This window comes from Chroicocephalus ridibundus, chromosome 24 (assembly GCF_963924245.1).
Source record: "Chroicocephalus ridibundus chromosome 24, bChrRid1.1, whole genome shotgun sequence".
NCBI lineage: Eukaryota > Metazoa > Chordata > Aves > Charadriiformes > Laridae > Chroicocephalus > Chroicocephalus ridibundus.
This window is the reverse complement of record NC_086307.1, coordinates 2,479,192-2,507,115: the sequence shown is the minus strand read 5'-3', so window position 1 is coordinate 2,507,115 and position 27,924 is coordinate 2,479,192. Positions and strand designations below refer to the sequence as shown.

The 27,924-nt window shown below is 71.3% G+C and overlaps 1 protein-coding gene across 1 annotated transcript; it reads left to right on the top strand.

Annotated features, from left to right (window-relative positions):
- The first annotated feature begins 9 nt into the window (after window positions 1–9).
- On the top strand, window positions 10–27,822 carry ITGA5 (integrin subunit alpha 5). Its single transcript, XM_063358938.1, is given in 32 exon segments — window positions 10–1,499; window positions 2,675–2,802; window positions 4,053–4,165; window positions 4,370–4,496; window positions 5,178–5,207; window positions 5,210–5,238; window positions 5,516–5,561; window positions 6,692–6,817; window positions 9,000–9,044; window positions 9,122–9,165; window positions 9,322–9,378; window positions 9,889–9,941; window positions 10,090–10,328; window positions 11,310–11,501; window positions 12,564–12,609; window positions 13,619–13,726; window positions 14,620–14,675; window positions 14,808–14,959; window positions 15,094–15,231; window positions 16,835–16,902; window positions 17,020–17,125; window positions 17,127–17,171; window positions 17,727–17,819; window positions 17,919–17,998; window positions 18,869–18,949; window positions 19,070–19,179; window positions 20,410–20,558; window positions 21,267–21,515; window positions 22,122–22,235; window positions 23,240–23,341; window positions 24,352–24,474; window positions 26,279–27,822. Coding segments are annotated over 32 exon segments (3,768 nt in total). The 5' UTR covers window positions 10–864; the 3' UTR covers window positions 26,363–27,822.
- The last annotated feature ends 102 nt before the right edge of the window (window positions 27,823–27,924 follow it).

The following is a 27,924-nucleotide window of genomic DNA, read 5'->3' as shown; positions in this document are numbered from 1 at the left end:
CCCCACAGTGTCCCATTTTCCCCCTCACAGTGTCCCAGTGCCCGGTGTCCCGTTGCCACCCAGGTTCCTGTCTCCCCCCGTCCCTCGATGTCCCCACAGTGTCCCCTTCCCCTCGGTGCGACCCCAGTCTCCCAGTTCCTGCTCTCCCAGTCCTTCCCAGTGTCCCAGTCCCCCGCAAGTGTCCTGGACCCTGGTGTCCCTGTTCCCAGTGTCCCGGTCCCCTCAGGTGTCCCAATTCCTGGTGTCCTGGGCCCACCAGTGTCCCCGCAGTGTCCCTGTTCCTGGTGTCCCAGTCACCCTTGGGTGTCCCAGTCACCCTTGCGTATCCCAGTCCCCGGTGTCCCTGCTCCCGGTGTCCTGGTGCCCCTTGAGTGATCTGGTCACCAGTATCCAGTGTCCTGGTGTCCCTCAGGTGTCCCTGTCCCCAGTGTCCCGGTGACCACAGGGTATCCCGGTGCACCGGGGATGTCCCTGTCCCTGATGTCTCAGTGCCCCAGGGTGTCCCCATCCCTGATGTCCTGGGGTGTCCCAGTGTCCCTTGAGTGTCCCAGTGTCCCTCAGGTGTCCCAGTCCCTCCAGAGTGTCCTGGTGCCCTGGGGATGTCCCCATCCCTGATGTCCAGGTGTCCCAGGGTGTCCCAGTGTCCCTTGGGTGTCCCAGTCCCTGGTGCCCCGGTCCCTCTGGAGTGTCCCTGTGCCCCAGGGGTATCCCAGTCCCTGGTGTCCCAGTGTCCCAGAGTGTCCTGGTGGCCCCAGGATCTCCTGCTCCCTGGTGTCCCGCTCCCCCCGGGATGTCACGGTGCCCTCTCGGTGCGCCGGTGCCCCCGGGGGGGGGGCCAGTCCCCGGTGTCCCCCTCCCCTTGGGATGTCCCAGTGCTCCAGGGGTGTCCCGGCCCCTGGTGTCCCACTCCCCCAGGAGTGTCCCAGTGTCGCGGGGTGTCACAGTCCTTGGTGTCCTGCTCCCCCCGGGATATCCCGGTGCCCCCGGGATGTCCCAGTCCCCGGTGTCCCGCTCCCCCCGGGATGTCCTGCTCCCCCTGGGATGTCCCACTCCCCCTGGGATGTCCCGATGCCCCGGGGGTGTCCCGGCCCCTGGTGTCCCGCTCCCCGCGGGATGTCCCGGTGCCCCCGGCTCCCCCGTCCCGCCGCGGTGCGGTGCCGGTGCCGGTGCCCGGCGGGGCTCTGGCTCCTCCCCGGTGAGTCACGGCGGGGCGGAGCGGGCCGGGCCCCCCGGGCACTTTCCGAGGGGACTCGGGAGCGGGAGGCAGCGCCGAGCCCGGCCAGCCCCGCTCCGCCATGGCCCCGGCCGCGGCCCCCCCCGCGCCGCCCCCGGCCCCGGCCGCTGCTGCCGCCGCTGCTGCTGCTGCTGCTGCTGCCGCTGCTGCCGCCGCTGCCCGTCGCTGCCTTCAACCTGGAGGAGTCGCGGCCCGTCACCTTTCGTGGGGCCCCCGGGTCCCTCTTCGGCTTCGCGTTGGACTTTTACCTGCCCCGGCCCCGCAGGTACCGGGAGCGACACCGGGAACGGCACCGGGAGCGGCACAGGGACGGGACGGGAGCGGGAGCGGGAGCGGCACCGGGACGGGTCCGGGCAACCGGGAGCGGCCCCGGGAACTGGGCAGGGAACCGGCCCCCGGGCAGCGGGAGGGGAGCGGGAGCGGACACCGGGAACGGAACGGAGCCCCCGCGGGAGGGAGCGGGACGGGGAACGGGCGGGCCCGGGACCGGCCCGGCGGGATGGGGAGCGGCCCCGGGAGCGGGGCGGGGGCGGCGAGGGGGGCGGTGGGGAACGAGGACCGGGAACGGGGACCGGGAACCGGGGGCGGGGTGGGGTAACGGGACCGGGGCATCGGGAATGGGGAAAGGGAACCGACGGGAAACGGGACCGGGAATGGGAAACGGGAAGCGGGACGGAGTAACGGGAACCGGGAACGGGGCAGAAACCGGGAAGCGGGGACGGGGCGGTCCCGGGAACCGGGTTGAAGTAACGGGAACCGGCAACGCTCCGGCCCCGGGGGGCTCCGGCGGGGCTGAGGGCACCGGGGGGGGGGGTTTGAGCCCCGGCTCCCCCCTCGCCCCGCTCCGGCCCCCGCCGGTGGTCCCGGGGCCCCGTAGCCCCCGGCCGGAGCGTTTCCTGTAACCGGAGCCGGGAGCTGCCCCCGGGGGGCGGAGGGGGGGGGTCGGGGGGGGGTGTCTCAGGCGTCCGGGCACGGCCCTACCCCCCCCGAACCCCCCCGACCCCCACGCCTGACCTGCACCCCAGGGTCCCGGCCCCCCCCCCGGGACCCCGGGGGATGGGGGGCGCAGAGGGGCCGGGGGCACCCATAGGGTGGTCCTGGGAGCTACTGGGTGTCCCCAACCTTCCCCCCCCCCTCCCATGGTGGGTGCCCCCCCACCACCCCACGGCCGTGGGTGGTTTCGGCGCTTCCTCTCCCCCACGGAGCCGGAAGGGGTCACCCAGGCCCGGCCCCATAGCCTGACTTGGGGGGGACACACATACACGCGGGGGGGCCACAGAGGTTTCCCTCCTGTCCCCCCCCTGCCCCAGGACACCCCCACTCCAGGGCTCCTGCGTCCCCCCCATCCTGGGGTGCCCCGGGGGTGACGGCCACTGTGTCCCCGCGGGGACAGTCCTGTCCCCCCCCCGAGCATCCCACTCACCCCCCCCCCCCCAACAGCGTCAGCATCCTGGTGGGTGCCCCCAAGGCCAACACGAGCCAGCCCAATGTCACCCAGGGGGGGGCCGTCTACCACTGCCCCTGGCCCCCCGGTGACGAATGCACCCCCATCGACTTCGACCACATCGGTAAGGGGATGGGGACACGGGTGGGGACAGGACCCCCCCCCGAGCATGGGGACAGGGTGGGGGACACGGGTGGGGGACAAGGATGGGGACACAGGTGGGGACAGTCCTCCCGGGCACGGGAACAGGGTGGGGGACACGGGTGGGGGAAAGGATGGGGACACAAGTGGGGACAGGACCCCCTGAGCATGGGGACAGGGTGGGGGACACGGGATGAGGATGGGGACAGAGGTGGGGACAGTCCTCCCGGGCATGGGGACAGGGTGGGGGACAAGGATGGGTACATGAGTGGGGACAGGACCCCCTGAGCATGGGGACAGGGTGGGGGACACGGGATGAGGATGGGGACAGAGGTGGGGACAGTCCTCCCGGGCATGGGGACAGGGTGGGGGACAAGGATGGGTACATGAGTGGGGACAGGACCCCCTGAGCATGGGGACAGGGTGGGGGACATGGGATGAGGATGGGAACAGAGGTGGGGACAGTCCTCCTGTGCATGGGGACAGGGTGGGGGACAAGGATGGGGACACGAGTGGGGACAGGACCCCCCCTGTGCATGGGGACAGGGTGGGGGACAAGGATGGGGACAGGACCCCCTGAGCATGGGGACAGGGTGGGGGACAAGGATGGGGACATGAGTGGGGACAGGACGCCCCTGAGCATGGGGACAGGGTGGGGGACACAGGTAGGGGACAAGGATGGGGACACGAGTGGGGACAGGACCCCCTGAGCATGGGGACAGGGTGGGGGACATGGGATGAGGATGGGAACAGAGGTGGGGACAGTCCTCCTGGGCATGGGGACAGGGTGGGGGACAAGGATGGGGACACAAGTGTGGACAGGACCCCCCGGGTGTGGGGACAGAGCGAGGACACGGGTGGGGGACGGGGACATGGGTGGGGATGTGCCCCCCCCCACCCCGGGCATGGGGACAGAGATGCGGGTGGGGAACAAGGATGGGGACACGGTGGGGACAAGGGTGGGGGACAGGGCCGAGGACATGGGTGGGGACGGGACAGGGATGAGCATGGCCGGGGCCAGGCCCCCCCCTACGGACCCCTCCAGCAGCCCCCCCAGCCCCACGTCACCGTCCCCCATGGCCATGTGTCCCCCCTCCCCCCGTGGCCTTGGCACCGCCTGGTTAATGATAAACCTGGGGGGAGCGGTGGGTGCTGGGGGGGGTGGGGGGGTCCCATGGGTGCTGCGGCAGCGGGTGCCGGCCTGACCCCTGCTTCCCACCCCCCCCCCCCAAGGGACCCGCACCCACGACTTCGGGGGCAACAACACGGAGACCCCCGACCCCGTCGAGTTCAAGTCCCTGCAGTGGTTCGGGGCCACCGTGCGGGCGCACAACGCCTCCATCCTGGTACGGGGCAGGGGGGGGCACGGGGGGGGGGGCACGGGGGGGGGGGGCGCTCATGGGGCAGGTGGGGGTCATTGGGGAGGGTGAGCGGGGAGCATGGAGGGAGCAGGAGGGTCCGTCTGTGTGTGGACCCCCCCACCTCCCCCGTGCCCCCCCCCCCCCATGTATCTCGTCGTCATCATGTGTGTGTCCCCCCCCCCGCCCCAGGCCTGCGCCCCGCTGTACAGCTGGAGCCCCCCCAAGGAGGAGGGGGGGGGCCGGGAGCCGGTGGGCACCTGCTTCCTCTCCATCGGCAACTTCTCCAAGTTCGTGGAATACGCGCCGTGCCGCTCAGGTGCGACACACCCCCCCCACGCCCCCCCCCCCCCAGACCCACAGGCAGCCTCTGGGCACCCCCCGCCCGGCACCCACGGGTGGCACCACTGGATACCCCCCCGCCCCCGGCCCAGCACCCCCATAAGCCCCTGCCTGGCGCCCCTGGGCATCACCGCCCCCCCCCCCCATGCCCGGCACCCCCAGGGTGACCCCCCCCCCGGACACTGCCTGGACACACTGGGACCCCTGACCCCCCCATAGCCCCCCAGCCAGCACCCATGGGACGCCAGGCACCCCCAGCTGGTGACCCCCCCATGGCCTCCCAACCAGCTCCCATGGGACCCCTGACCCCCCCAGCCTGGCACCCTGGGGGCTGACACCCCCATGGCCCCCCAGCCAGCACCCATGGGACACCTGACCCCCCCCAGCCCAGCATGCCAGGGGGTGACACCCCCATGGCCCCCAACCAGCACCCATGGGACCCCTGACCCCCCCATAGCCCCCCAGCCAGCACCCATGGGACCCTGGGCAGCCCCAGCAGGTGACCCCCCCTGGCCCCCCAGCCAGCACCCATGGGACACCTGATCCCCCCCAGCCTGGCACCCTGGGGGCTGACACCCCCCTGGCCCCCCAGCCAGCCCCCATGGGACCCCAGGCTCCCCCAACCCCCCCAGCAGCCCCCCCCCCTTTCTCCCCACAGACCTGAACTCCGCGGCCGGGCAGGGCTACTGCCAGGGGGCTTCAGCGCCGAGTTCACCCAGGTGGGGGCACGGGGGGGGCACAGGGGGCACGGGGGATATAAAGGGACATGGGGGGGTACCGTGGGGATGGGGGGGTGAGGGCGTGGAGGGGCAGGGGTCCAGGGGGGTAATGGGGTGCTGGTGGGGGGGGGTATATTGGGGGTCACGGGTTGGGGGGGGGGGCGGTATGTGGGGGTAGGGGGGGTATAATGGGGTCTGGGGGCAATAGGGGGTGGGGGCGAGGGGCCCTGGCGGGTGCCCCACGCTGAGGGGGGGCCCCCCCCCGGTCTCTCCGCAGACGGGACGGGTGCTGCTGGGGGGGCCCGGCAGCTACTTCTGGCAAGGTGAGACCCCAGCCCCTGCCCGTCCCTCATTGTCCCCAAACTCCCCTCATTGTCCCTAAACCCCCCTGCCTAGACACCCCCACCCGCCCCAGTTGTCCCCAAACTCCCCTGATTGTCCCCAAACTCTCCTGCCCGTCCCTGCCTGTCCCTGATTGTCCCCAAAATCCCCTGATTGTCCCCAAACTCCCCTGTCTGTCCCCGGACACCCCCACCTGCCCCGATTGTCCCTAAACCCCACTGCCTGTCCCTGATTGTCCCCAAACTCCCCTGATTGTCCCCAAACTCCCCTGCCTGCCGCTGCCTGTCCCTGGTTGTCCCTAAACTCCCCTCATTGTCCCCAAACTCCCCTGCCTGTCCCTAGACACCCCCACCTGCCCCGATTGTCCCTAAACTCCTCTGATTGTCCCTAAACCCCCCTGCCGAGACACCCCCACCCGCCCCAATTGTCCCCAAACTCCCCTCATTGTCCCCAAACTCCCCTGCCCGTCCCTGCCTGTCCCTGATTGTCCCCAAACTCCCCTGCCTGTCCCTAGACACCCCCACCTGCCCCGATTGTCCCTAAACTCCTCTGATTGTCCCTAAACCCCCCTGCCGAGACACCCCCACCCGCCCCAATTGTCCCCAAACTCCCCTCATTGTCCCCAAACTCTCCTGCCCATCCCTCCCCGTCCCTGATTGTCCCCAAACTCCCCTGCCTGTCCCTAAACTCCTCTGATTGTCCCTAAACCCCACTGCCTGTCCCTCGTTGTCCCCAAACTCCCTTCATTGTCCCCAAACTCCCCTGCCTGTCCCTTAAGTCCTCTGATTGTCCTTAAACCCCCCTGCCTAGACACCCCCACCCACCCCAATTGTCCCCAAACTCCCCTCATTGTCCCCAAACTCCCCTGCCTGCCGCTGCCTGTCCCTGATTGTCCCCAAACTCCCCTGATTGTCCCCAAACTCCCCTCCTTGTCCCCAAACTCCCCTGCCTATCCCTAGACACCCCCACCTGCCCCCATTGTCCCCGAACTCCCCCGATTGTCCCTGAACCCCCCTGCCCGCCCCCGTCCCCCCCTCCCTCGCCCCCCCCGTCCCCCCGCCGGCGCGGCGGGCAGCACCCCTGGGTGCTGAGGGGCCACCCGCGCCCCCAGGGCAGGTGATGTCGGCGACGCAGGAGCAGATCGCGGCCTCCAGCTACCCCGAGTACTTCATCCAGGAGGTGGCCGGGCAGCTCCAGACGCGCCAGGCGGCCCCCACCCACGACGACAGCTACATGGGTCTGCCTGGGGACGGGGGACACGTGGGGACACGTGGGGACAGCTACATGGGGCTGCATGGGGACGGGGGACAGGGGACATGGGGACACGTGGGGACCCGTGGGGACAGCTACATGGGGCTGCATGGGGACGGGGGACAGGGGACATGGGGACACGTGGGGACCCGTGGGGACAGCTACATGGGGCTGCATGGGGACGGGGGACAGGGGACATGGGGACACGTGGGGACCCGTGGGGACAGCTACATGGGGCTGCATGGGGACGGGGGACAGGGGACATGGGGACACGTGGGGACACATGGGGACAGCTACATGGGTCTGCATGGAGACAGGGGACAGGGGACATGTGGGGACAGCTACACGGGTCTGCCTGGGGACAGGGGACATGGGGCTGCCAGGGGACAGGGGGGACAGGGGCACAGGGGACATGGGGACACGTGGGGACAGCTACATGGGTCTGCATGGGGACAGGGGACACGTGGGGACAGCTATATGGGTCTGCATGGAGACAGGGGACAGAGGACATGGGGACACGTGGGGACAGCTACACAGGTCTGCCTGGGGACAGGGGACATGGGGCTGCCAGGGGATGGGGGGACAGGGGCACAGGGGACATGGAGACACATGGGGACAGCTACATGGGTCTGCATGGAGGCAGGGGACAGGGGACACTTGGGGACAGCTACATGGGGCTGCATGGGGACAGGGGACATGGGGACACGTGGGGACAGCTACATGGGTCTGCATGGAGACAGGGGACAGAGGACATGGGGACACGTGGGGACAGCTACCTGGGTCTGCCTGGGGACAGGGGACATGGGGCTGCCAGGGGACAGGGGGGACAGGGGCACAGGGGACATGGGGACACGTGGGGACAGCTACATGGGTCTGCATGGAGGCAGGGGACAGGGGACACATGGGGACGGCTGCATGGGGACAGGGGACAGGGGGACAGGGGACATGGGGATACGTGGGGACAGCTACATGGGGCTGCATGGGGACGGGGGACAGGGGACATGGGGACACGTGGGGACACATGGTGACAGCTATATGGGGCTGCATGTAGACAGGGGACAGGGGACATGGGGACACGTGGGGACAGCTACACAGGTCTGCCTGGGGATGGGGGGACAGTGGACGTGGGGACAAGTGGGGACAGCTACATAGGTCTGCATGGAGACAGGGGACATGGGGACACGTGGGGACAGCTACACGGGTCTGCCTGGGGACACGGGACAGGGGGACATGGGTCTGCATGGGGACAGGGGGGACGGGGGACATGGAGACACGTGGGGACGGCTACACGGGTCTGCCTGGGGACAGGGGACAGGGGACATGGGGCTGCATGGGGATGGGGGACAGGGGACATGGGGACACGTGGGGACAGTTACATGGGTCTGCCTGGGGACGCAGGACATGGGGACATGTGTCTGCATGGGAATGGGGGACAGGGGACGTGGGGACACTTGGGGACAGCTACATAGGTCTGCATGGGGACGAGGGACAGGGGGGACGGGGGACAGGGGACATGGGGACACGTGGGGACAGCTACATGGGTCTGCATGGAGATAGGGGACAGGGGACATGGGGACACGTGGGGACAGCTACACGGGTCTGCCTGGAGACGCAGGACAGGGGGACATGGGGCATGGATGACACGGGCACGGGGACATGGAGGACATTGGGGACGGGGACGTGGGAGGACAGGGACACAGGGAAGATGGAAATGGGGGCATGGGGGGACGGGGCATGGGGATATGGGGACAAGGGGGGACAGAGGCATGGGGGACATGAGGACACAGGAGACAGGGGCATGGGGACATGGGGCATGGGGACATGGGAGGACGGGGAGAGGGGCAGGGGACATGGGGCACGGGGGACATGGGGGGACAGGGGCACACAAGGGGCATGGGGGCACGGGGACAAGGGAGACAGGGACAGAGGTGATGGGGACACGGGGACACGGGGACACAGGGACATGGGAAAGGGGCACAGGGTACAGAGAGACACGGACATCGGGGACAGGGACACGGGGGCAGGAGGGCACGGAGGAGGGACATGGGGACAGGGCCGGGGGGGCACAGTGACACGGGGGGGGGCAGGATGGCACTGGGGAGGCAGGAGTCGGGGTGGCATCAGTGGCCCGGGGTGACAAGGCGGGTGACACCTCTGCCCCCTCCCAGGCTACTCGGTGGCGGTCGGCGAGTTCAGCGGGGACACGACGCAAGGTGGGTGCCACCAGGGTGACGTGGCGGGGGGGGGCGTCACAGGCACCCCCCTGACGGGGTCACTTTGTCCCTTGCAGACTTCGTGGCTGGTGTCCCCAAGGGCAACCTCACCTACGGCTACGTAAGGCTGCGGGGACACGGGGGGGACACCGGGGGGGGGGGGGGGGGCGGTCGGGGGGGGGCAGCGGGGGGTGGGAGGGGGGGGGGCCTGGCTGTCTGGGTTCCCTGACCGCTGCCGCAGTGTCCCCCCCCCCTCCCTTGTCCCCCGTGTCCCCAGGTCACCATCCTCAATGGCACCAACATGAAGTCCCTGTACAACTTCTCGGGGGAGCAGGTGGGGCCGGGGGGGGGCGCCCTGGGGGGGGTCGGGGGGGGGGGGGGGGCGTGGAGGTTGGGGTGGTGGGCGGGGGGGGTCCCAGGCCAGGGTGGGGGGGGCCCACCTGGGGTTCTGGGTGCCCCCAGTGTGTCCTGGGTGCAATGGGAGGCGGGGCGGGGGGGGGCGTCCCGCAGAGGGTGGGGGGCACCCATGTATGGGGGGGGCACCCATGTATGGGGGGGGCACGATGTGTGGGGGTGGGAGCACCCGTTATATGGGGGGGGGGCCACCCGTGTATGGGGGGGGGCACCTGGGCATGGTGGGGGGCACCCATGTATGGGGGGGGGGGCACTTCTCAGGGTGGGGGGTGGGGGGGCACCTGGGCATGGCGGGGGGGTGCCCAAGCAGGGGGGGTGGGGGGGGCACCCCTACACATTGGGAGCATCCACAGGGGGTGGGGGGCACCCACGCAGGTTGAGCGGGGGGGGGGGGGCCCCCCCCATGACCCCGCCATGACCCCCCCATCAGATGGCGGCCTATTTCGGCTACGCCGTGGCAGCCACCGACGTGAACAATGATGGGTGAGTGCCCCCCCCAGCCCCACGCCTGCTCTCTGGGCACCCATGGGTGCCCCCCCCCCCCACCCATCCCACCCCTGGGGTGTGTGTGTTGGGGGGGGGGTCTCGTGGCGGTGGGTCGCGGGGGGGCTCTGACGGCCGTTGCCCGCAGACTGGCCGACCTGCTGGTGGGGGCCCCCCTCTTCATGGCGCGGAGCGGGGGGGGGCGGGTGCAGGAGGTGGGCAGGGTGTACCTGTACCTGCAGCAGCGGCGGGGGGGGGGGAACCTGCCCGACCCCCCCCCCGCCATGGCACCCGCCCCCGCCATGGCCCTCACCGGGCCCCAGGAGTTCGGGCGCTTCGGCAGCGCCATCGCCCCCCTGGGAGACCTGGACCTGGACGGCTACAACGGTGGGTGCTGGGGGGGGGGGGCACGGGGGGGGCACAGGGTGGGGGGGGGTACAGGAGGTGGAGGGGGGGCACAGGGCAGGGGGGGTGAGGGGGGTGCGGGGGTGCGGGGGGGGACACAGGATTGGGGGTGGGCACAGGGTGGGGGATGGCACAGGGTGGGGGGGGCCACAGGGGGTGGAGATGGCACAGGGTGGGGGGGTACAGGAGGTGGAGGGGGGGCACAGGGCAGGGGGGGTGAGGGGTGCGGGGGGGCACAGGGTGTGGGGGGTGAGGGGGGTGCGGGGGGGGCCACAGTGGGTGGACGGGGGGGGCACAGGGCAAGGGGGTGTGCGGGGGGGGACACAGGATTGGGGGGGGGCACAGGGTGGGGGGATGGCACAGGGTGGGGGGGGCCACAAGGGGTCGAGATGGCACAGGGTGGGGGGTACAGGAGGTGGAGGGGGGGCACAGGGCGGGGGGGGTTGGGGGGTGCAGGGGGGACACAGGGGTGCCCAGGGTGGGGGGGGCCACAGGGGGTGGAGATGGCACAGGGTGGGGGGGGTACAGGAGGTGGTGGGGGGGGTACAGGAGGTGGAGGGGGGCACAGGGCAGGGGGAGTGAGGGGGGTGCGGGGGGGCCACAGGGGGTGCCGAGGGTGGGGGGGGCCACAGGGGGTGGACAGGGGGGTGCAGGGCAAGGCGGGTGCGGGGGGGCACAGGGTGGGCACAGGGTGCGGGATGGCACGGGGGGGGGGGGTACAGGGGGTGCCCAGGGTGGGGGGGCACGGGGGGGGTGCCTGGGCTATAGGGTGACACAGGGGGGTGCCTGGGGGGGGGGGGGGCAGGGGGTTTCAAGGGGGTGGCTGGGTTATGGGGGTGCCACGGGGCGGTGGGGGGGGGGGGTGTGTGCCTGGGCTGCAGGGGGGCACGAAGGGGTGCCGGGGGGGGGGGAGGGGGGGGCCCATGCCCCCCGAGCCCCCCCCAACTGAATGTGGTGGCCCAGACGTGGCGGTGGGGGCCCCGCTGGGCGCCGAGGGGCGGCGGGGGCGGGTGTACGTCTACAGCGGGGGGGGGGCCGGGCTGCACCCCCAACCCGCCCAGGTGCTGCGGGGCACTGGGCGGCCCGGCCGCCACCCCGACTTCTTCGGAGCCGCCCTGCGCGGGGCCACCGACCTGGACGGCAACGGCTACCCGGGTGAGGGACCCGCCACCGCCCCCCCCGGGGGACACCGGGCACGGGGAGTGGGGGGCGGGGGGGCACCCCGTGGTAGGGGACACCCAACCCCATCCGTGCCACCCCATGGGTGCCACATGGTTGGGGACGCCGAGGCCGGCCATGCCACGGGACACCCAGAACCATCCGTGCCACCCCATGGGTGCCACATGGTTGGGGACGCCGAGGCCGGCCATGCCACGGGACACCCAGAACCATCCGTGCCACCCCATGGGTGCCACATGGTTGGGGACGCCGAGGCCGGCCATGCCACGGGACACCCAGAACCATCCGTGCCACCCCATGGGTGCCACATGGTTGGGGACACCGAGGCCGGCCATGCCACGGGACACCCAGAACCATCCGTGCCACCCCATGGGTGCCACATGGTTGGGGACACCGAGGCCGGCCATGCCACGGGACACCCAGAACCATCCGTGCCACCCCATGGGTGCCACATGGTTGGGGACACCGAGGCCGGCCATGCCACGGGACACCCAGAACCATCTGTGCCACCCCATGGGTGCCACATGGTTGGGGACACCGAGGCCGGCCATGCCACCCCATGGTAGGGGACACCCAGTCCCACCTATGCCATGCCATGGGTGCCCAATGGTTGGGGACACCTATCCCTGGACGTGCCACCCCATGGAGGGGACACTCAGACCCATCCGTGCCACCATGGTTGGGGACACCCAGCCTGGACATGGCACCCCATGGCAGGGGACACCCAACCCCATCCATGCCATCCCATGGGTAACCCATGGTTGGGGACACCAGCCCCAAATGTCCCCATAGGTGGGTGCCCCATGGCAGGTGACACCCAGCCTGGCCATGCCACCCCGTGGCAGGGGACACCCAGACCCATCCACGCCACCCTGTGAGGTGCCACATGGTTGGGGACACCTATCCCTGGCCATGCCACCCTACAGAGGGGACACCCAGCCCCAGATGCCCCCCGCCATGGGTGCCCCACTGCCACTGCCACCCCTCCTGGCCGTGTCACCCCCCGCCTGGTGACACCGCCCCCCCCTCTCCCCACAGACCTCCTGGTGGGCGCCTTCGGGGTGGACACGGCCGTGGTGTACAGGTGGGTGCCAGCGGCGGGGGGGCTGTCCCCGGGGGGGTCCCCACTGTCCCTGACGCCCTGTCCCCAAGGGGGGTCCCCGGGAGGGTGCCAGGGGGGTCCCCGGGGGGGTCCCCACTGTCCTTGACACCCTGTCCCCAAGGGGGGTCCCCGGGAGGGTCCCGGGGGGGTCCCCGCTGTCCCTGACGCCCTGTCCCCGGGGGGGTCCCCGCTGTCCTTGACACCCTGTCCCCAAGGGGGGTCCCGGGGAGGGTCCCAGGGGGGTCACCGGGGGGGTCCCCACTGTCCTTGACACCCTGTCCCCAAGGGGGGTCCCCGGGAGGGTGCCAGGGGGGTCCCCGGGGGGTCCTCGCTGTCCCTGACACCCTGTCCCCAAGGGGGGTCCCCGGGAGGGTCCCAGGGGGGTCCCACGGAGGTCCCTGTTGTCTCTGACGCCCTGTCCCCAAGGGTGGTCCCCGGGAGGGTGCCAGGGGGGTCCCCGGGGGGGTCCCCACTGTCCTTGACACCCTGTCCCCAAGGGTGGTCCCCGGGAGGGTGCCAGGGGGGTCCCCGGGGGGGTCCCCACTGTCCTTGACACCCTGTCCCCAAGGGGGGTCCCCGGGAGGGTGCCAGGGGGGTCCCCGGGGGGTCCTCGCTGTCCCTGACGCCCTGTCCCCAAGGGGGGTCCCCGGGAGGGTGCCAGGGGGGGTCCCCGGGGGGTCCTCGCTGTCCCTGATGCCCTGTCCCCAAGGGGGGTCCCCAGGAGGGTCCCAGGGGAGTTCCAGGGGGGGTCCCCGCTGTCCTTGACACCCTGTCCCCAAGGGGGGTCCCCGGGAGGGTCCTGGGGGGTCCCCGGGGGGTCCTCGCTGTCCCTGACACCCTGTCCCCAAGGGGGGGTCCCCGGGAGGGTCCCAGGGGGGTCCCACGGAGGTCCCTGTTGTCCCTGACGCCCTGTCCCCAAGGGGGGTCCCGGGGAGGGTGCCAGGGGGGTCCCGGGGGGGGGTCCCCGCTGTCCCTGACGCCCTGTCCCCAGGGGCCGCCCCATCGTCCACGCCAGCGCCGCGCTCAGCGTCTTCCCCACCATGTTCAACCCCGAGGAACGCGGCTGCGTCCTGGAGGCCACCGGCCTCCACGTCCCCTGGTGGGTGACACCGCGGGGTCACAGGCACCCCGGGGCCGGGGGGGGGGGGGGGGGAGGGTCCCAGGGTTAGGGGGGTGTGGGGTAAACGGGGGCGCGGAAGGGTTTGGGGACACCCAGGGTGTCCTCAGGTTCTCAGGTGGCCTGGGTGGGGGGGGCACACCAAGGGGTCACACGGGGGCGTGGGGACAGCAGGGACACTGGGAGGGGGGTTACTGGGGGCACTGGGGGGGGGGTCTCTGGGGACATGGGGGTACTGCGGGGGGGGACATGGGAGCATGGTGGGCATGGGGACACCCTAGGGGGAAACGGGGGTGGAGGGCACTGCGGGGGGGGCTCTCAGGTGGCCTGGGGGGGGCACACCAAGGTGTCCCAGGGGACCTTGGGGACAGCAGGGACACTGGAGGGGGGTTACTGGGGGCACTGGGGGAGGGTCTCTGAGGGTCCCAGGTCTGGGGGGGGGGACCCTGGGAGGGGACACCGGGGGGGTTCCTGGGGACATGGGGACACGGGATGGGGGGGGACATGGGGGCACGGTGGGCTTGGGGACACCCCAGTGGGACACACTGGGGCGGGGGGGGGGCTCTCAGGTGTCCTGGAGGGGGACACCAAGGGGGGGCGTGGGGTCATCAGGAGACACCAAGGGGGGCACCCAATACCTGGGGGTCCATGGGCGGGGGGGGGGGGGGCCCTGAGGAGCGGTGGCGGGCCGGGGGGGGCCACATCCAGCGGCATTGGGGACAATTAGGGATGGAGGACACTGGGTGGGGGGGGACAGGGTTGGGGACACTGGGGGATGGCGGAGGCCGGGGAGGGGGACGACACCCGGCTGCTGGTGCGGGGGGGGGGGGTGTCCCATGGGTGCCCCCCCCTTATTCCCCCCCCCCCGCCCCCAGCATCAACGTCAGCTTCTGCCTCAACGCCTCGGGGCGGCACGTACCTGGCCCCATCGGTGAGTCGTGGCCGGGGGGGGGACACACACACACAAGTGACATGGTGGGGGGGGGGACACACACCCAGGGGACACCGGGGTCCCTGACGTGGGTGTGTTTCCCCCCCCCCCCAAAAAAAAAAAAAATTAAAGGCTTTGCGGTGGAGCTGAGCGTGGACGGGGCGAAAGCCGGGGGGGGGCGTCGGGCGCTCTTCCTGCCGGGGGGGCAGCCCACCCGCACCCTCACGCTGCCCGTCCCCAACGGGGGGGGCACCCGCTGCCGCACCATGGCCGTCTTCCTGCGGGTACGAATTTTTTTTTTTATTTTTTTTTATTTTTTTTTGGGGGGGGGGGGGGGGGGCGGGGGAGGCACCCTATGGGACCCCATGGCAACACCCCCGTGGGTGTCCCCCGTGTCGTGTCGTGTCCCCCCCCCCAGAACGAGTCGGAGTTTCGGGACAAGCTGTCACCCATCGCCCTGGGGTTGAGCTTCGCCCTGGACCCCCGCGCCCCCCCCGACGCCCACGGGCTGCACCCGGTGCTGGACGCCCGGACGCGCACCCGGCTGGAGGCCAAGGTACCCGCTGTCACCCCCGTGTCACCCCATGGCACCCTGTGTCACCCCCGTGTCACCCAGTGTCACCCTATGGCACCCCATGGCACCCCTGTGTCACCCCCGTATCACCCAGTGTCACCTCTGTGTCACCCCATGGCACACCCGTATCACCCCGTGTCACCCCATGGCACCCCATGTCACCCCTGTGTCACCCCCCTATCACCCAGTGTCACCCCATGGCACCCAATGGCACCCAGTGTCACCCAGTGTCACCCTATGGCACCCCATGGCACCCCTGTGTCACCCCCGTATCACCCAGTGTCACCCCATGCCACCCTGTGTCACCCCCGTGTCACCCCCGTATCACCCAGTGTCACCCCATGGCACCCCGTGTCACCCCATGTCGCCCCCGTGTCACCCCCGTATCACCCAGTGGCACCCCATGGCACTCCATGGCACCCCTGTGTCACCTCTGCGTCACCCTGTGTCACCCCATGGCACCCCTGTGTCACCCCCGTATCACCCAGTGTCACCCCATGGCACCCAGTGTCACCTCTATGTCACCCAGTGTCACCCCATGGCACACCGTATCACCCCGTGTCACCCCATGGCACCCCATGGCACCCCAGTGTCACCCCCGTATCACCCAGTGTCACCCCATGGCACCCAGTGTCACCTCTGTGTCACCCTGTGACACCCCATGGCACCCCGTGTCACCCTGTGTCACCCAGTGTCACCCCGTGTCACCCAGTATCACCCCATTGGCACCCCATGGCACCCTGTGTCACCTAGTGTCACCCCACGGCACCCTGTGTCACCCCATGGTACCCAGTGTCATCCCCCAGTACCCTGTCCCACCCCGTGCCACCCAGTGTCACCCCATGCCTCCCCATGGCACCCCATGGGACCACATGGCACCCAGTGTCCCCCATGTCCCCTGTCTCCCCCATCACCCTCGTCTCCCCGTTGCCCCTTTGTCCCCATGTCCCCATGTCCCCTGTGTCCCCCATCACCCTCGTGTCCCCAGTGCCCCTGTGTCCCCATGTCCCCCCCATGTCCCCCATGACCCCCATTGCCCCTGTGTCCCCAGTGCCCCTGTGTGCCCCTTTGTCCCCATGTCCCCCCCATGTCCTCCATTGCCCCTGTGTCCCCCATCACCCTTGTGTCCCCAGTGCCCCTGTGTCCCCATGTCCCCCCCATGTCCCCTGTGTCCCCCATCACCCTCGTGTCCCCAGTGCCCCTGTGTGCCCCTTTGTCCTCAAGTCCCCCCCATGTCCCCTGTGTCCCCCATCACCCTCGTGTCCCCAGTGCCCCTGTGTCCCCATGTCCCCCCCATGTCCCCTGTGTCCCCCATCACCCTCGTGTCCCCAGTGCCCCTGTGTGCCCCTTTGTCCTCAAGTCCCCCCCATGTCCCCTGTGTCCCCCATCACCCTCGTGTCCCCAGTGCCCCTGTGTCCCCATGTCCCCCCCATGTCCCCTGTGTCCCCCATCACCCTCGTGTCCCCAGTGCCCCTGTGTGCCCCTTTGTCCTCAAGTCCCCCCCATGTCCCCTGTGTCCCCCATCACCCTCGTGTCCCCAGTGCCCCTGTGTCCCCATGTCCCCATGTCCCTCTGTCCCCCCCAGGCTCACATCCAGCTGGACTGCGGGGAGGACAACGTCTGCGTGCCCGACCTGCAGCTGGAGGCGGCCGTGTAAGAGGCTGGGGGGGGGGGGGACACACACAGACGGGTGGCCCGGGGGGGTCGCAGGGGTCCCTGGTGGGGGGGGAGAAGGTGGCACAGGGTGGCCGTGACGCAGTGTCCCCGCAGGGACCGCCGCGCCGTCTACCTGGGGGACCGCAACAGCCTGAACCTGACCTTCAACGCCCGCAACCAGGGCGAGGGGGGGGCCTACGAGGCCGAGCTGCACGTGCGGCCCCCCCCCCCACGCCCAGTACACCGGGGTGCTGCGCCCACACGGGGTGCGTGCGCGGGGAGGGGGGGGGGGGAGGGCCCGGTACGGAGTGGGTGCCCCCCCGGGTGTGAGGTGGGGGCACAAGGGGACAGCAAGTGGGGGGGGGGGGGGGTGCCCCCCAGGAGTCAGGGCTGGGGGGGGAATAGGGGTGCCCCTGGGTGCCCCCAGCTATGGGGGGGTGCAAGTGGGTGTCCCCTGGGTACGGGGTGGGTGTCCCCAAATGAAGGGGGGGGGCACAGGGGTGTCCCCTGGGTATGGGGTGGGTGCCCCTTAGGTGTGTGGGGGGGGGCATAGGGGTGTCCCCTGGATGTAGGGTGGGTGTCCCCAAATGAGGGGGGGACATGGGTGTGCCCCAGGTATGGGGGGGGGGGTGCAGATGGGTGCCCCCTGGATATAAAGTGGGCGCCCCCCCAGGTGAAGGATGGGTGCTGGGGGGTGTCCCCAGGTGAGGGGGGGGGTGCCCTGGGTGCCCCCAGGTGTGGGGGGGGGCGGGGGGGGGCCCACAGTGTGCCCGTGGGTGCCCCTGACCCCCCTTTCCCCCCCCCCCCACCCGCCCCCCCAGAACTTCTCTGCGCTGAGCTGTGAGCTGGGGGGGGGCAACGCCTCCAGCCCCCTCGTCTGCGACCTGGGCAACCCTATGAAGGCGGGCGCCAGCGTGAGTGGGGGGGCGGGGGGGGGGCACGGGGGGGGTCGGGGAGGGGGAGGGGGAAGGGGGGGGCTGGCGTGACCCTCCCCGTGTCCCCTCTGCCCGCAGATCTGGGGGGGGCTGCGCTTCACCATCCCCCACCTCAGCGACAGCAGCAAGAGCATCCGCTTCGAGCTGCAGATCCGCAGGTGGGGGGGGCCGAGGGGGGGCCCTGGGGACGGGGCGGGGGGGGGGGGGTGTCCCAGCTGGGCAGCCTGGGGTGGGGGAGTCCTGGGTGGGGGGGGTCCTAGCTAAGGGATCATGGTGGGGGAGCTCTGGGTTGGGGGGGGGGGGGGGTCAGGGGGGGTCCTACCTGGGGGGTTCTGGAGGGGAGGGACCCTGGGGGGGGCTCAGGGGTGGTGGGGTCCCACCTGGGGCAGCCTGGGGTGGGGGGGTCCTGGGTGGGGGGGGTCCTAGCTAAGGGATCATGGTGGGGGAGCTCTGGGTTGGGGGGGGGGGGGGTCAGGGGGGTCCTACCTGGGGGGGTTCTGGAGGGGAGGGACCCCTTGGGGGGGACTCAGAGGTTGGGGGGGGGTGTGTCCAACAGTGGGGGGGTCCCACCCAGGGGTGCCCTGGGGTGGGGGCTCTTGGGGTGGGGGCTCTTGGGGTGGGGGGGTCCCAGCTAAGGGTCGTGGGGGGGGTTTCTAGTGGGGGGGGAGGGTGTGTGTCAGGGGAGATCCTACCTGGGGGGGTTCTGGAGGGGAGGGACTGCAGTGGGGGGGACTGCAGGGTGGGGGGGGGTCCAACAGTGGGGGGGGGTGTCCCACCCAGGGGTGCCCTGGGCTGGGGGGGGGGTCGTGAGCTGGCGGGGGGGGGGGTCCAGCCCGCGACATCCCATCTGGGAACCTTCTTGGGGGGTGGGGGGTGTTCACTTGGACTCGGGGAGGGGTCACACCGGGGGGGCTCAGTCCTGGGGGCGGGGGGGGGTGTCCGCCAGCAGCAGGTGCCCCCCGGTGCCAGCAGGCGGGCGGGCGGGGGGGTCGGGGGGGCCGTGCCGTGACCCCCCCGTGCGCCGGCAGCAAGAACGCCAACAACTCGCAGAGCGAGGTGGTGACGGTGCCGCTGGAGGTGCGGGCGGCCACCAGGCTCTCCGCCTTCGGGTGAGTGTCACACGCCGGGGGGGGGGGACGGGGGGGGACACAGGACACACACACACACACACGGGGCCTTGCTTCACCTCCCCCCCCCCCCGCCACGGTGTATCCTGTCCCCCCCTCCAGGGTGTCGCGGCCCGACGTGGTCACCGTCCCCGAGGGGGGTTGGACGTCCCAACGGCCGCCCCAGAGGCTGGAGGACCTGGGGCCACCCGTGGAGCACGTCTATGAGGTGGGGGGGGGGGGGGGACATGCGCCATGGGGAGGGGGGGGGGCCCTGTCCCCAACCCCAGGGGTCCCCCTGTCCCCAGCCCCAGGGGTGCTCATGTCCCCAACCCCACAGATCCCCGTGTCCCTGTGTCCCCGACCCTGTGTGTCCCCATGTCCCCAACCCCACCAGTCCCCATGTCCCCAACCCCACCGGTCCCCATGTCCCTGTCTCTGTGTGTCCCTGACCCTGTGTGTCCCCATGTCCCCAACCCCACCAGTCCCCATGTCCCCAACCCCACCGGTCCCCATGTCCCTGTCTCTGTGTGTCCCTGACCCTGTGTGTCCCCATGTCCCCAACCCCACCAGTCCCCATGTCCCTGTCTCTGTGTGTCCCCGACCCTGTGTGTCCCCATGTCCCCAGCCCCACAGGTCCCCGTGTCCCTGCCCCTATGTGTCCCCATGTCCCCAACCCCACCAGTCCCCATGTCCCTGTCTCTGTGTGTCCCCAACCCTGTGTGTCCCCATGTCCCCAACCCCACAGGTCCCCGTGTCCCTGACCCTGTGTGTCCCCATGTCCCCAACCCCACCGGTCCCCATGTCCCTGTCTCTGTGTGTCCCCAACCCTGTGTGTCCCCGTGTCCCCGACCCCAGACATCCCCATGTCCCTGACCCCACAGGTCCCCGTGCCTCTGGCCCCATGGGTCCCCATGTCCCTGACCCTGAGGGTGCCCATGTCTGGGGGTGCCCATGTCCTCAACCCCACGGGTCCCCATGTCCCTGTCCCTGTGTGTCCCCGTGTCCCTGACCCTGTGTGTCCCCATGTCCCCAACCCCAGGCATCCCCCTGTCCCCAACCCCAGGGGTGCCCATGTCCCCATGTCTGGGGGTGCCCATGTCCCCATTCCCACCGGTCCCTGTGTCCCTGGCCCCACAGGTCCCCATGTCCCTGCCCCTATGTGTCCCCATGTCCCTGCCCCCACAGGTCCCCATGTCCCCATATCTGGGGGCCAGATGTCCCCAACCCCAGGGGTCCCTGTGTCCCCAACCCCAGGGGTGCCCATGTCCCCTGTCTGGGGGTGCCCATGTCCCTGACCCCACAGGTCCCCGTGTCCCCATCCCTGAGCCCAAGGGTGCCCATGTCCCCGTGCCGTTGGGTCCCCTGCGGGTGCCATGTCCCTGTGCCGTGGGTGTCCCCCCGCGCTGCCATGTCCCCAGTCCGTGGGTGTCCCCTCACGCCGCCGTGTCCCCCCATCAGTGTGAACGAGGGTCCCAGCGCCATCAGCCATGGCACCCTGGAGCTGAGCTGTCCCCTCATCTACCGGGGCCACACACTCCTCTACATCACCGGCCACTCGGGTCCCCGCAACTGCTCCGCCAGCCACCCCCTGGACAGCCTGCACCTGGCGGTGCGCCCACGGGGACGGGGACCGGGGACAATGGGTGGCACTGGGAGACGGAGCACTGGGGACACTGGGGGTGGTGGGGGCATTGGTGGCACTGGGGACATTGGGTGGCACTGGGAGATGGAGCACTGGGGGCACTGGGAGGTGGTGGCAGACTGAGGGCTCTGGGTGTCACCAAGGCAGGTGGCACTGGGTGACAGGAGGGGGGACTGGAGGGAGGGCTGGGGGACACCGGGAGGGGGCATGGGTGGCACTGGGGACAATGGGTGGCCCTGGGAGATGGAGCACTGGGTGGCCCTGGGGACATTGGGTGGCACTGGGGAGCACTGGGGGTGATGAGGACATTGGGGGGCACTGGGAGATGGAGCACTGGGGGACACTGGGGGGGTGCTGGGGACATGGGTGGCACTGGGGACACTGGGTGGCACTGGGGGGGACTGGGGGTGATGGGGACACTGGGCAGCACTGGGGGGCACTGAGGACACTGGAGGGTGATGGGGACATTGGGGGGCACTGGGGACATTGGGGGGCACTGGGTGGCACGGGGGACATTGGGTGGCACTGGGAGATGGAGCACTGGGTGGCACTGGGTGGCACTGGGAGGTGGTGGGGACAGAGGGCGCCAGTGGCAGGGGGGTGGCAGTGGGCCGGGGGGGGTGGCAGGGACAGGGCTGTCCCCAGGGCTGTCCCCAGAGCTGTCTCCTCCCGCAGGAGCAGGAGCAGAGCCCGGAGACACACGTCCTGCAGCGCCGGGACGCGGGGGACACGCGGGACGCGAGGGACACGCGGGGCAGTGGCCCCCCCCGCGCCCCCCCCACATCCTGGTCAGTGCCCACCTGTCCCCGTGTCCCCCCCTCTGTCCCCACGTCCCTGCTCTCCCTGTCCCACGTCCTGCCCCGTGGCAGCCCCGTGGCACGTCCGCCCCCCCCCCCGCGGTTACTGTCCCCGCTGCTGTGCCAGGTGTCCCCAAGGGGGGGTGACGCCTGGGGGTGACACCCCGAGTGCCAAGGTGCCAGGTGCCCCCATAGTGAGTGATATATGGGGGGGGCTGAGCGTCCCCAAGGCAGGTGACACCTGGGGGTGACACCTGTGGTACCAGGTGTCCCCATGGCAGGTGAGATGGGCGGGGGGGGGGTGGGTGTCCCCAGGGTGAGTGACATGTGGGGGTGACGTGGGGTGCCACGTGTCCCCAAGGCGGGTGACACCTGGGGTGCCAGATGCCCCCATAGCGAGTGATGTATGGGGGGGGGGGTGTCCCCAAGGCGGGTGACGCCTAGGGTGCCATGCGTCCCCATGGTGGGTGATGTACGGGGGGGGCTGAATGTCCCCAAGGCGGGTGACACCTGGGGGTGACACTGGGGTGCCACGTGTCCCCATGGCAGGCGATGTATGGGGGGGGAGGGGGGGGGATGTGTGTCCCCAAGCCAGGTGACACCTGGGGGGCGGGCTGTCCCTGCTGGGGGGGGAGGGGGGGGGGGTGGCCCCGTGCGTGGCAGGTGACACCTGGGGGCCGGGTGTCTCCGCCGGGGGGGTCGGTGGGGGGGTGACACGGTGGGGGGGTGACAGGGGTGTCCCGAGGCCGAATGCTTCCGGCTGAGCTGCCCCATGGGGGGGCTGGAGAAGCAGCAGCGGGTGAGCCTGCGTCTGGCCTTCCACCTCTGGGCGCCCCCCCCGCGCCAGGTGAGACCCCTGACCCCCCCCCCCCGGACCCCCCCGGAGTCCCCGCACCCCAACAAGCCCCTGGGGCCAACAGCATCCCCCCCCCCCGACCCCCAACCCGCTGGGACCCCCCTGTAACCCAGTCCCCTGGGGGGTGCCCGGGTCCCCCGCCATGGAGGGGGGGGGTTAGTGGGTGCCCCAGTCCCCCGGGTGGGGGGTGTGGGTGCCCTTGTCCACCATGGAGGGGGGGGTTAATGGGTGCCCCAGTCCCCCGGGGGGGGGGGTGGGGGGGGGGAGTGCCCTTATCCGCCATGGAGGGGGGGGTTAATGGGTGCCCCAGTCTCCCGGGGGGCTGTCCTGGTCGCCCGGGGGGGGTTAGTGGGTGCCCTGGTCCCACAGGGGGGGGGGTGGGTGGGTTCCCTGGTCCCCCATGGACGGGGGGGGGGGGGGGGTGTTTAGTGGGTGCCCCAGTTCCCCAGGGGCGGGGGCGGGGGTGGGGGGGGTGGGTGCCCTTGTCCCCCATGGAGGGGGGGTTAAGTGGGTTCCCTGGTCCCGGGGTGGGGGGCAGTTAGTGGGTGCCTTGGTCCCCCACCATGGAGAGGGGGGGGTTAGTGGGTGCCCCAATCCCCCGGGGTGCGGGGGGGGTGGGTGCCCTTGTCATCCCATGGAGGGGGGGGTTAGTGGGTGCCCTGGTGTCCCAGGGGGTGGGTGCCCTGGTCCCGGGGGGGGTGTTAGTGGGTGCCGTGGTGTCCCAGGGGGTGGGTGCCCTGGTCCCCCACCATGGCGGGGGGGGGTTTAGTGGGTGCCCCTCTCCCATGGAGGTGTGTGGGGGGGTGGTGGTCAGTGGGTGCCCCGGCACCGCAGTGCCCCGTGCGGGTGCTGGGTGCCGGGTGCCCGCTGTCCCCCGTGGGTGCCCGCGGGTGCCTTCGGGTGTCCATGGGCCCCCCCCGCCCCCGGGTGCCGGTGGGTGCCGGGGTTGGGGGGTGTGGGGGGGGTGCCGGTGGGTGCTGACGGTGGTGCCGCAGCGGGAGGCGCGGGCGCAGGCGCTGCGCTGTGAGGCCGAGTACCGGGTGCTGCGGCTGCCGTACCGCGTCCGGCCCCAGCACTACCCCAGCCAGCGCCTGCAGGTGACACGGCGGGGACACGGGGGGGGCGGGGGGTGGGGGGGGAACGCTGGGGGACGCTCTGGGGGGCGGGGGGCGACGGGGCTGCGGTGGGTGCAGGATGACCCCATGGGTGACCCCGCGGGCGGCACGGTGCATGACGCTGGGGGTCACAGGTGGTGACGGGGCTGCTGTGGGCACGGGGTGACCCCACGGGTGACACTGTGGGTGGCAGGGGGTGACCCCATGGGTGACACTGTGGGTGGCAGGGGGTGACAGGGCTGCTGTGGGCACAGGGTGACCCCATGAGTGACCCCATGGGTGACACTGTGGGTGGCAGGGGGTGATCCCATGGGTGACACTGTGGGTGGCAGGGGGTGATGGGGCTGCTGTGGGCACGGGGCGACCCCATGGGTGACCCCACGGGTGACTCCACGTGTGACACTGTGGGTGGCAGGGGGTGATGGGGCTTCTGTGGGCACAGGGTGACCCCATGGGTGGCCCCACGGATGACACTGTGGGTGGCAGGGGGTGACACTGTGGGTGACACCATGGGTGGCAGGGGGTGACAGGGCTGCTGTGTGCACACAATGACCCCACGGGTGACACTGTGGGTGGCAGGGGTTGACAGGGCTGCTGTGGGCACGGGGTGACCCCATGGGTGACCCCACGGGTGACACTGTGGGTGGCAGGGGGTGATGGGGCCACAGCGGGGGCAGTGTGATGCTGTGGGTGACCCTGTGGGTGACACTATGGCTGACACTATGGGTAATGCTATGGGTGACGCTATGGGTGGCAGGTGGTGGTGGGGCTGCAGTGGGCACGGGGTGACCCCACGGGTGACACTGTGGGGGATGCTACGGGTGGCAGGCGGTGACGGGGCTGCAGGGGGTGCGGGGTGACGCTGTGGGTGACCCCCACGGGCGATGCCGGGGGTGACGCTGTGGGCGGCAGGCGGCGACGGGGCTGCAGCGGGCGCGGGGTGACCCCACGGGTGGCGCCGTGGGTGACGCCGTGGGTGACCCCGGTGGCAGGTGGTGACGGGGCTGCAGTGGGCGCGCGCCGAGGGCAGCGCGGGGGTGCCGGTGTGGGTGGTGGTGCTGGCGGTGCTGCTGGGGCTGCTGCTGCTCGCCCTGCTCTGCTACGGCCTCTACAAGGTGGGTCCGGGGGGGCCAGGGGGGCGGGGGGGGGGAGCTGGGTGGGAAAGGGGGGCTGGGGGGGCTCTGCTATGGCCTCTACAAGGTGGGTCCGGGGGGGCTGGGGAGCTGGGGGGGGCAAGGGGGGGCAGCAGGGGCTGGGGGGCTCTGGTACAGCCAATAGAAATTGGGGCTGGGGGGGCCGGGGGGGAAAGGGGGGCTGGGGGGCTCTGCTACGGCCTCTACAAGGGGGGCCTGGGGGGGCCAGGGGGGGCTGGGGGGGGCAAGGGGGGGTGGCAAGGGCTGGGGGGGCTCTGGTACAGCCAATAGAAATTGGGTCTGGGGGGGCCGGGGGGGGCTGGGGTGGAAAGGTGGGGCTGGGGGGCTCTGCTACGGCCTCTACAAGGGGGGCCTGGGGGGGCTGAGGGGGCTGGGGGGGGCAAGGGGGGGCGGCAGGGGCTGGGGGGCTGTGGTACAGCCAATAGAAATTGGGCCTGGGGGGCCGGGGGGGGCTGGGGGGAAAGGGGGGCTGGGGGGCCTCTGCTACGGCCTCTACAAGGGGGGCCTGGGGGGGCTGAGGGGGGCTGGGGGGGGCAAGGGGGGCGGCAGGGGTTGGGGGCTGTGGTACAGCCAATAGAAATTGGGTCTGGGGGGCCGGGGGGGGCTGGAGTGGAAAGGTGGGGCTGGGGGGCTCTGCTACGGCCTCTACAAGGGGGGCCTGGGGGGCTGGGGGGGGCAAGGGGGGGCGGCGGGGGGCTGGGGGGGAAAGGTGGGGCTGGGGGGCTCTGGTACAGCCAATTACAAGGTGGGGCGGGGGGTGCGGGGGGGGCTGGGGGCTCTGATACAGTCAATACAGGATGTTGGGGGGGGGGGGGGACGTGTCACAGGTGGCAGAGGGGTGACACGAGGCGGGGGGGGGGGGGGCATTTTGGGGTCCAGGGGGCATGGGGGGGGGGTGCAGGGGACATGGGCACCATGGGGGGGCACAGGGGGACACGGGGGCGGGGGGGGCACAGGGACGTGGAAGGGGCACAGGGGGTGTGGAGGGGAACAAGGACGCGTGGGGGGGGCGACAGGGAATATGGGAGGGCACAGGGACGGGGGGGCACAGGGACGGGGGGGGCACAGGGGCCATGGGGGGGACACAGGGACATTGGGGGGGGCACAGGGGCCATGGGGAGGGGACGTGGGAGGGCACAGGGACGGGGGGGGGGGTGGTACAGGGAGGTTGGAGGGCACAGGGGACGTGGGGGGGGGTACAGGGGCTGTGGGGGGGCACAGGGACAGAGGGGTCACAGGGACGGGGGGGGTCACAGAGGTAATGGGGGGATGATAGGGGACAAGGCGAGGGGATGTGGGGGGGGTACAGGGCCATGGGGGGGGACACAGGGGACATGGGGGGGGCACAGGGGACGTGGGGGGGGGCACAGGGAATATGGGAGGGCACAAGGACGGGGGAGGGGGGTTACAGGGGCCATGGGGGGGGGCACAGGTGCCATGGTGGGATACAGGGACACGGTGCGGGGGGGGGATAGGAGAGGGCACAGGACGGGGGGGTACAGGGAGGTGCGGGGGCACGGGGACATGGCGGGGGCGATAGGGGACATGGGAGGGCACAGGATGGGGGGGTCACAGGGACATGGGGGGGTCACAGGGGTAATGGCGGGGGGGGGGGGCAATCGGGGACATAGGGAAGGGATGTGGGAGGGCACCGGGGCTGTGGGGGGGTACGGGGACGTGGGGGGGGCACAGGGGCCATGGGGCCACGGGGGTCCTGGGCCCCACGGGGTTCCAGGCCGGGGCGCCCCCCCTGACCCCCCCCCAGCTGGGCTTCTTCAAGCGCGCGGGGCCCTACGGCACGGCCATGGAGAAGGCGCAGCTGAAGCCCCAGGCGGCCTCGGAGGCCTGACGGGGCCCCCCCGCGCCGGGACGGGCACCGCCGGGACGGGCACCCCCGCAGCGGGTACCCCCGCCCCGGGCACCGCCAACACGCTGGGCACCGGCGGGCCGGCCGGCGGCAGGCCCGGCACCACCGGGACGGGCACCACCACCGCACTGGGTGCCACCAGGATGGGCGTCACCACCAGACTGGGTACCACCACCAGACTGGGTACCACCATGCCCAGCATCACCACCGGACTGGGTACCACTGGGACGGGCGTCACCACCGGTGTGGGTACCACTGGGACGAGCATCACCACCGGACTGGGTACCACTGGGATGGGCATCACCACCGGACTGGGTACCACCATGCCTGGCATCGCCACCGGACTGGGTACCACTGGGATGGGCATCACCACCGGACTGGGTACCACCATGCCCGGCATCACCACCGGACTGGGTACCACTGGGACGAGCATCACCACCGAACTGGGTACCATCAGGATGAGCGTCACCAGGAGATGGGGTGCCACCATGCCCAGCATCACAACCCGACTGGATACCACCGGGACGGGCATCACCACCGGACTGGGTGCCACCAGGATGAGCATCACCACCAGACTGGGTACCACTGGGACGAGCATCACCACCGGACTGGGTGCCACCATCCTTGTCATCACCCCCAAACTGGGTACCACTGGGATGAGCATCACCACCGGACTGGGTACCACAGTGCCCGGCATCACCACCGGACTGGGTGCTACTGGGATGAGCATCACTGCTGGACTGGGTGCCACCATGCCCGGCATCACCACCAGACTGGGTGCCACTGGGATGGGCATCACCGCCGGACTGGTTGCCACCATCCTTGTCATCACCCCCAAACTGGGTACCACTGGGATGAGCATCACCACCGGACTGGGTGCCGCCATGCCCGGCATCGCCACCGGACTGGGTGCCACTGGGATGAGTGTCACCACCGGACTGGGTGCCACCCGGGCGGCAGCAGCCCAGGCACCGCCGCCGTGCGCTGGCACAACCGCACGCCGGGCACCGCACCGGGACACCGCCACCGTCACCCTGTCCCCGCCGCAGCGGGGACACCCCTGGATGGACACCACCCCGTCACCGCGCCGGGCACCGCTGCCAGCCCTGTCACCACCCCCCCCCCGGCTCAGGACCTGGGGGGCGGGGGGGGGGGGGGGGGGGCCACACACCCCCCGATGTCACCTTTGTCGCGGTGTCACCTCGCGGTGTCACCCGGTGGCGGTGTCCCCAGGCGGCCGCCGCCTGCTGCACTGCCCGTGCCCCCCCCCGCCGCGGGCACCTCACTTTGCACTGACCCCGCGCCCAGCGTCTGGCGGGGGGGGGCACACACACACACACACACACACTCACACACACACACACGCGCCACCCCCACCCCCCCCACCCCCCCCCGTGTCCCCAAGGTGCCCCCCCGTGTCCCCAAGGTGCCCGCGGGGTGTCCCCGTCCCCGGGCCGCGGGGGGGGGGGGGGTGATTGCACTAGCGCAGGGCGGGGGGGGGAGGAATTGGGGGCGCAGGCGGGCGCTGAGGAAGGGGGGGGGGG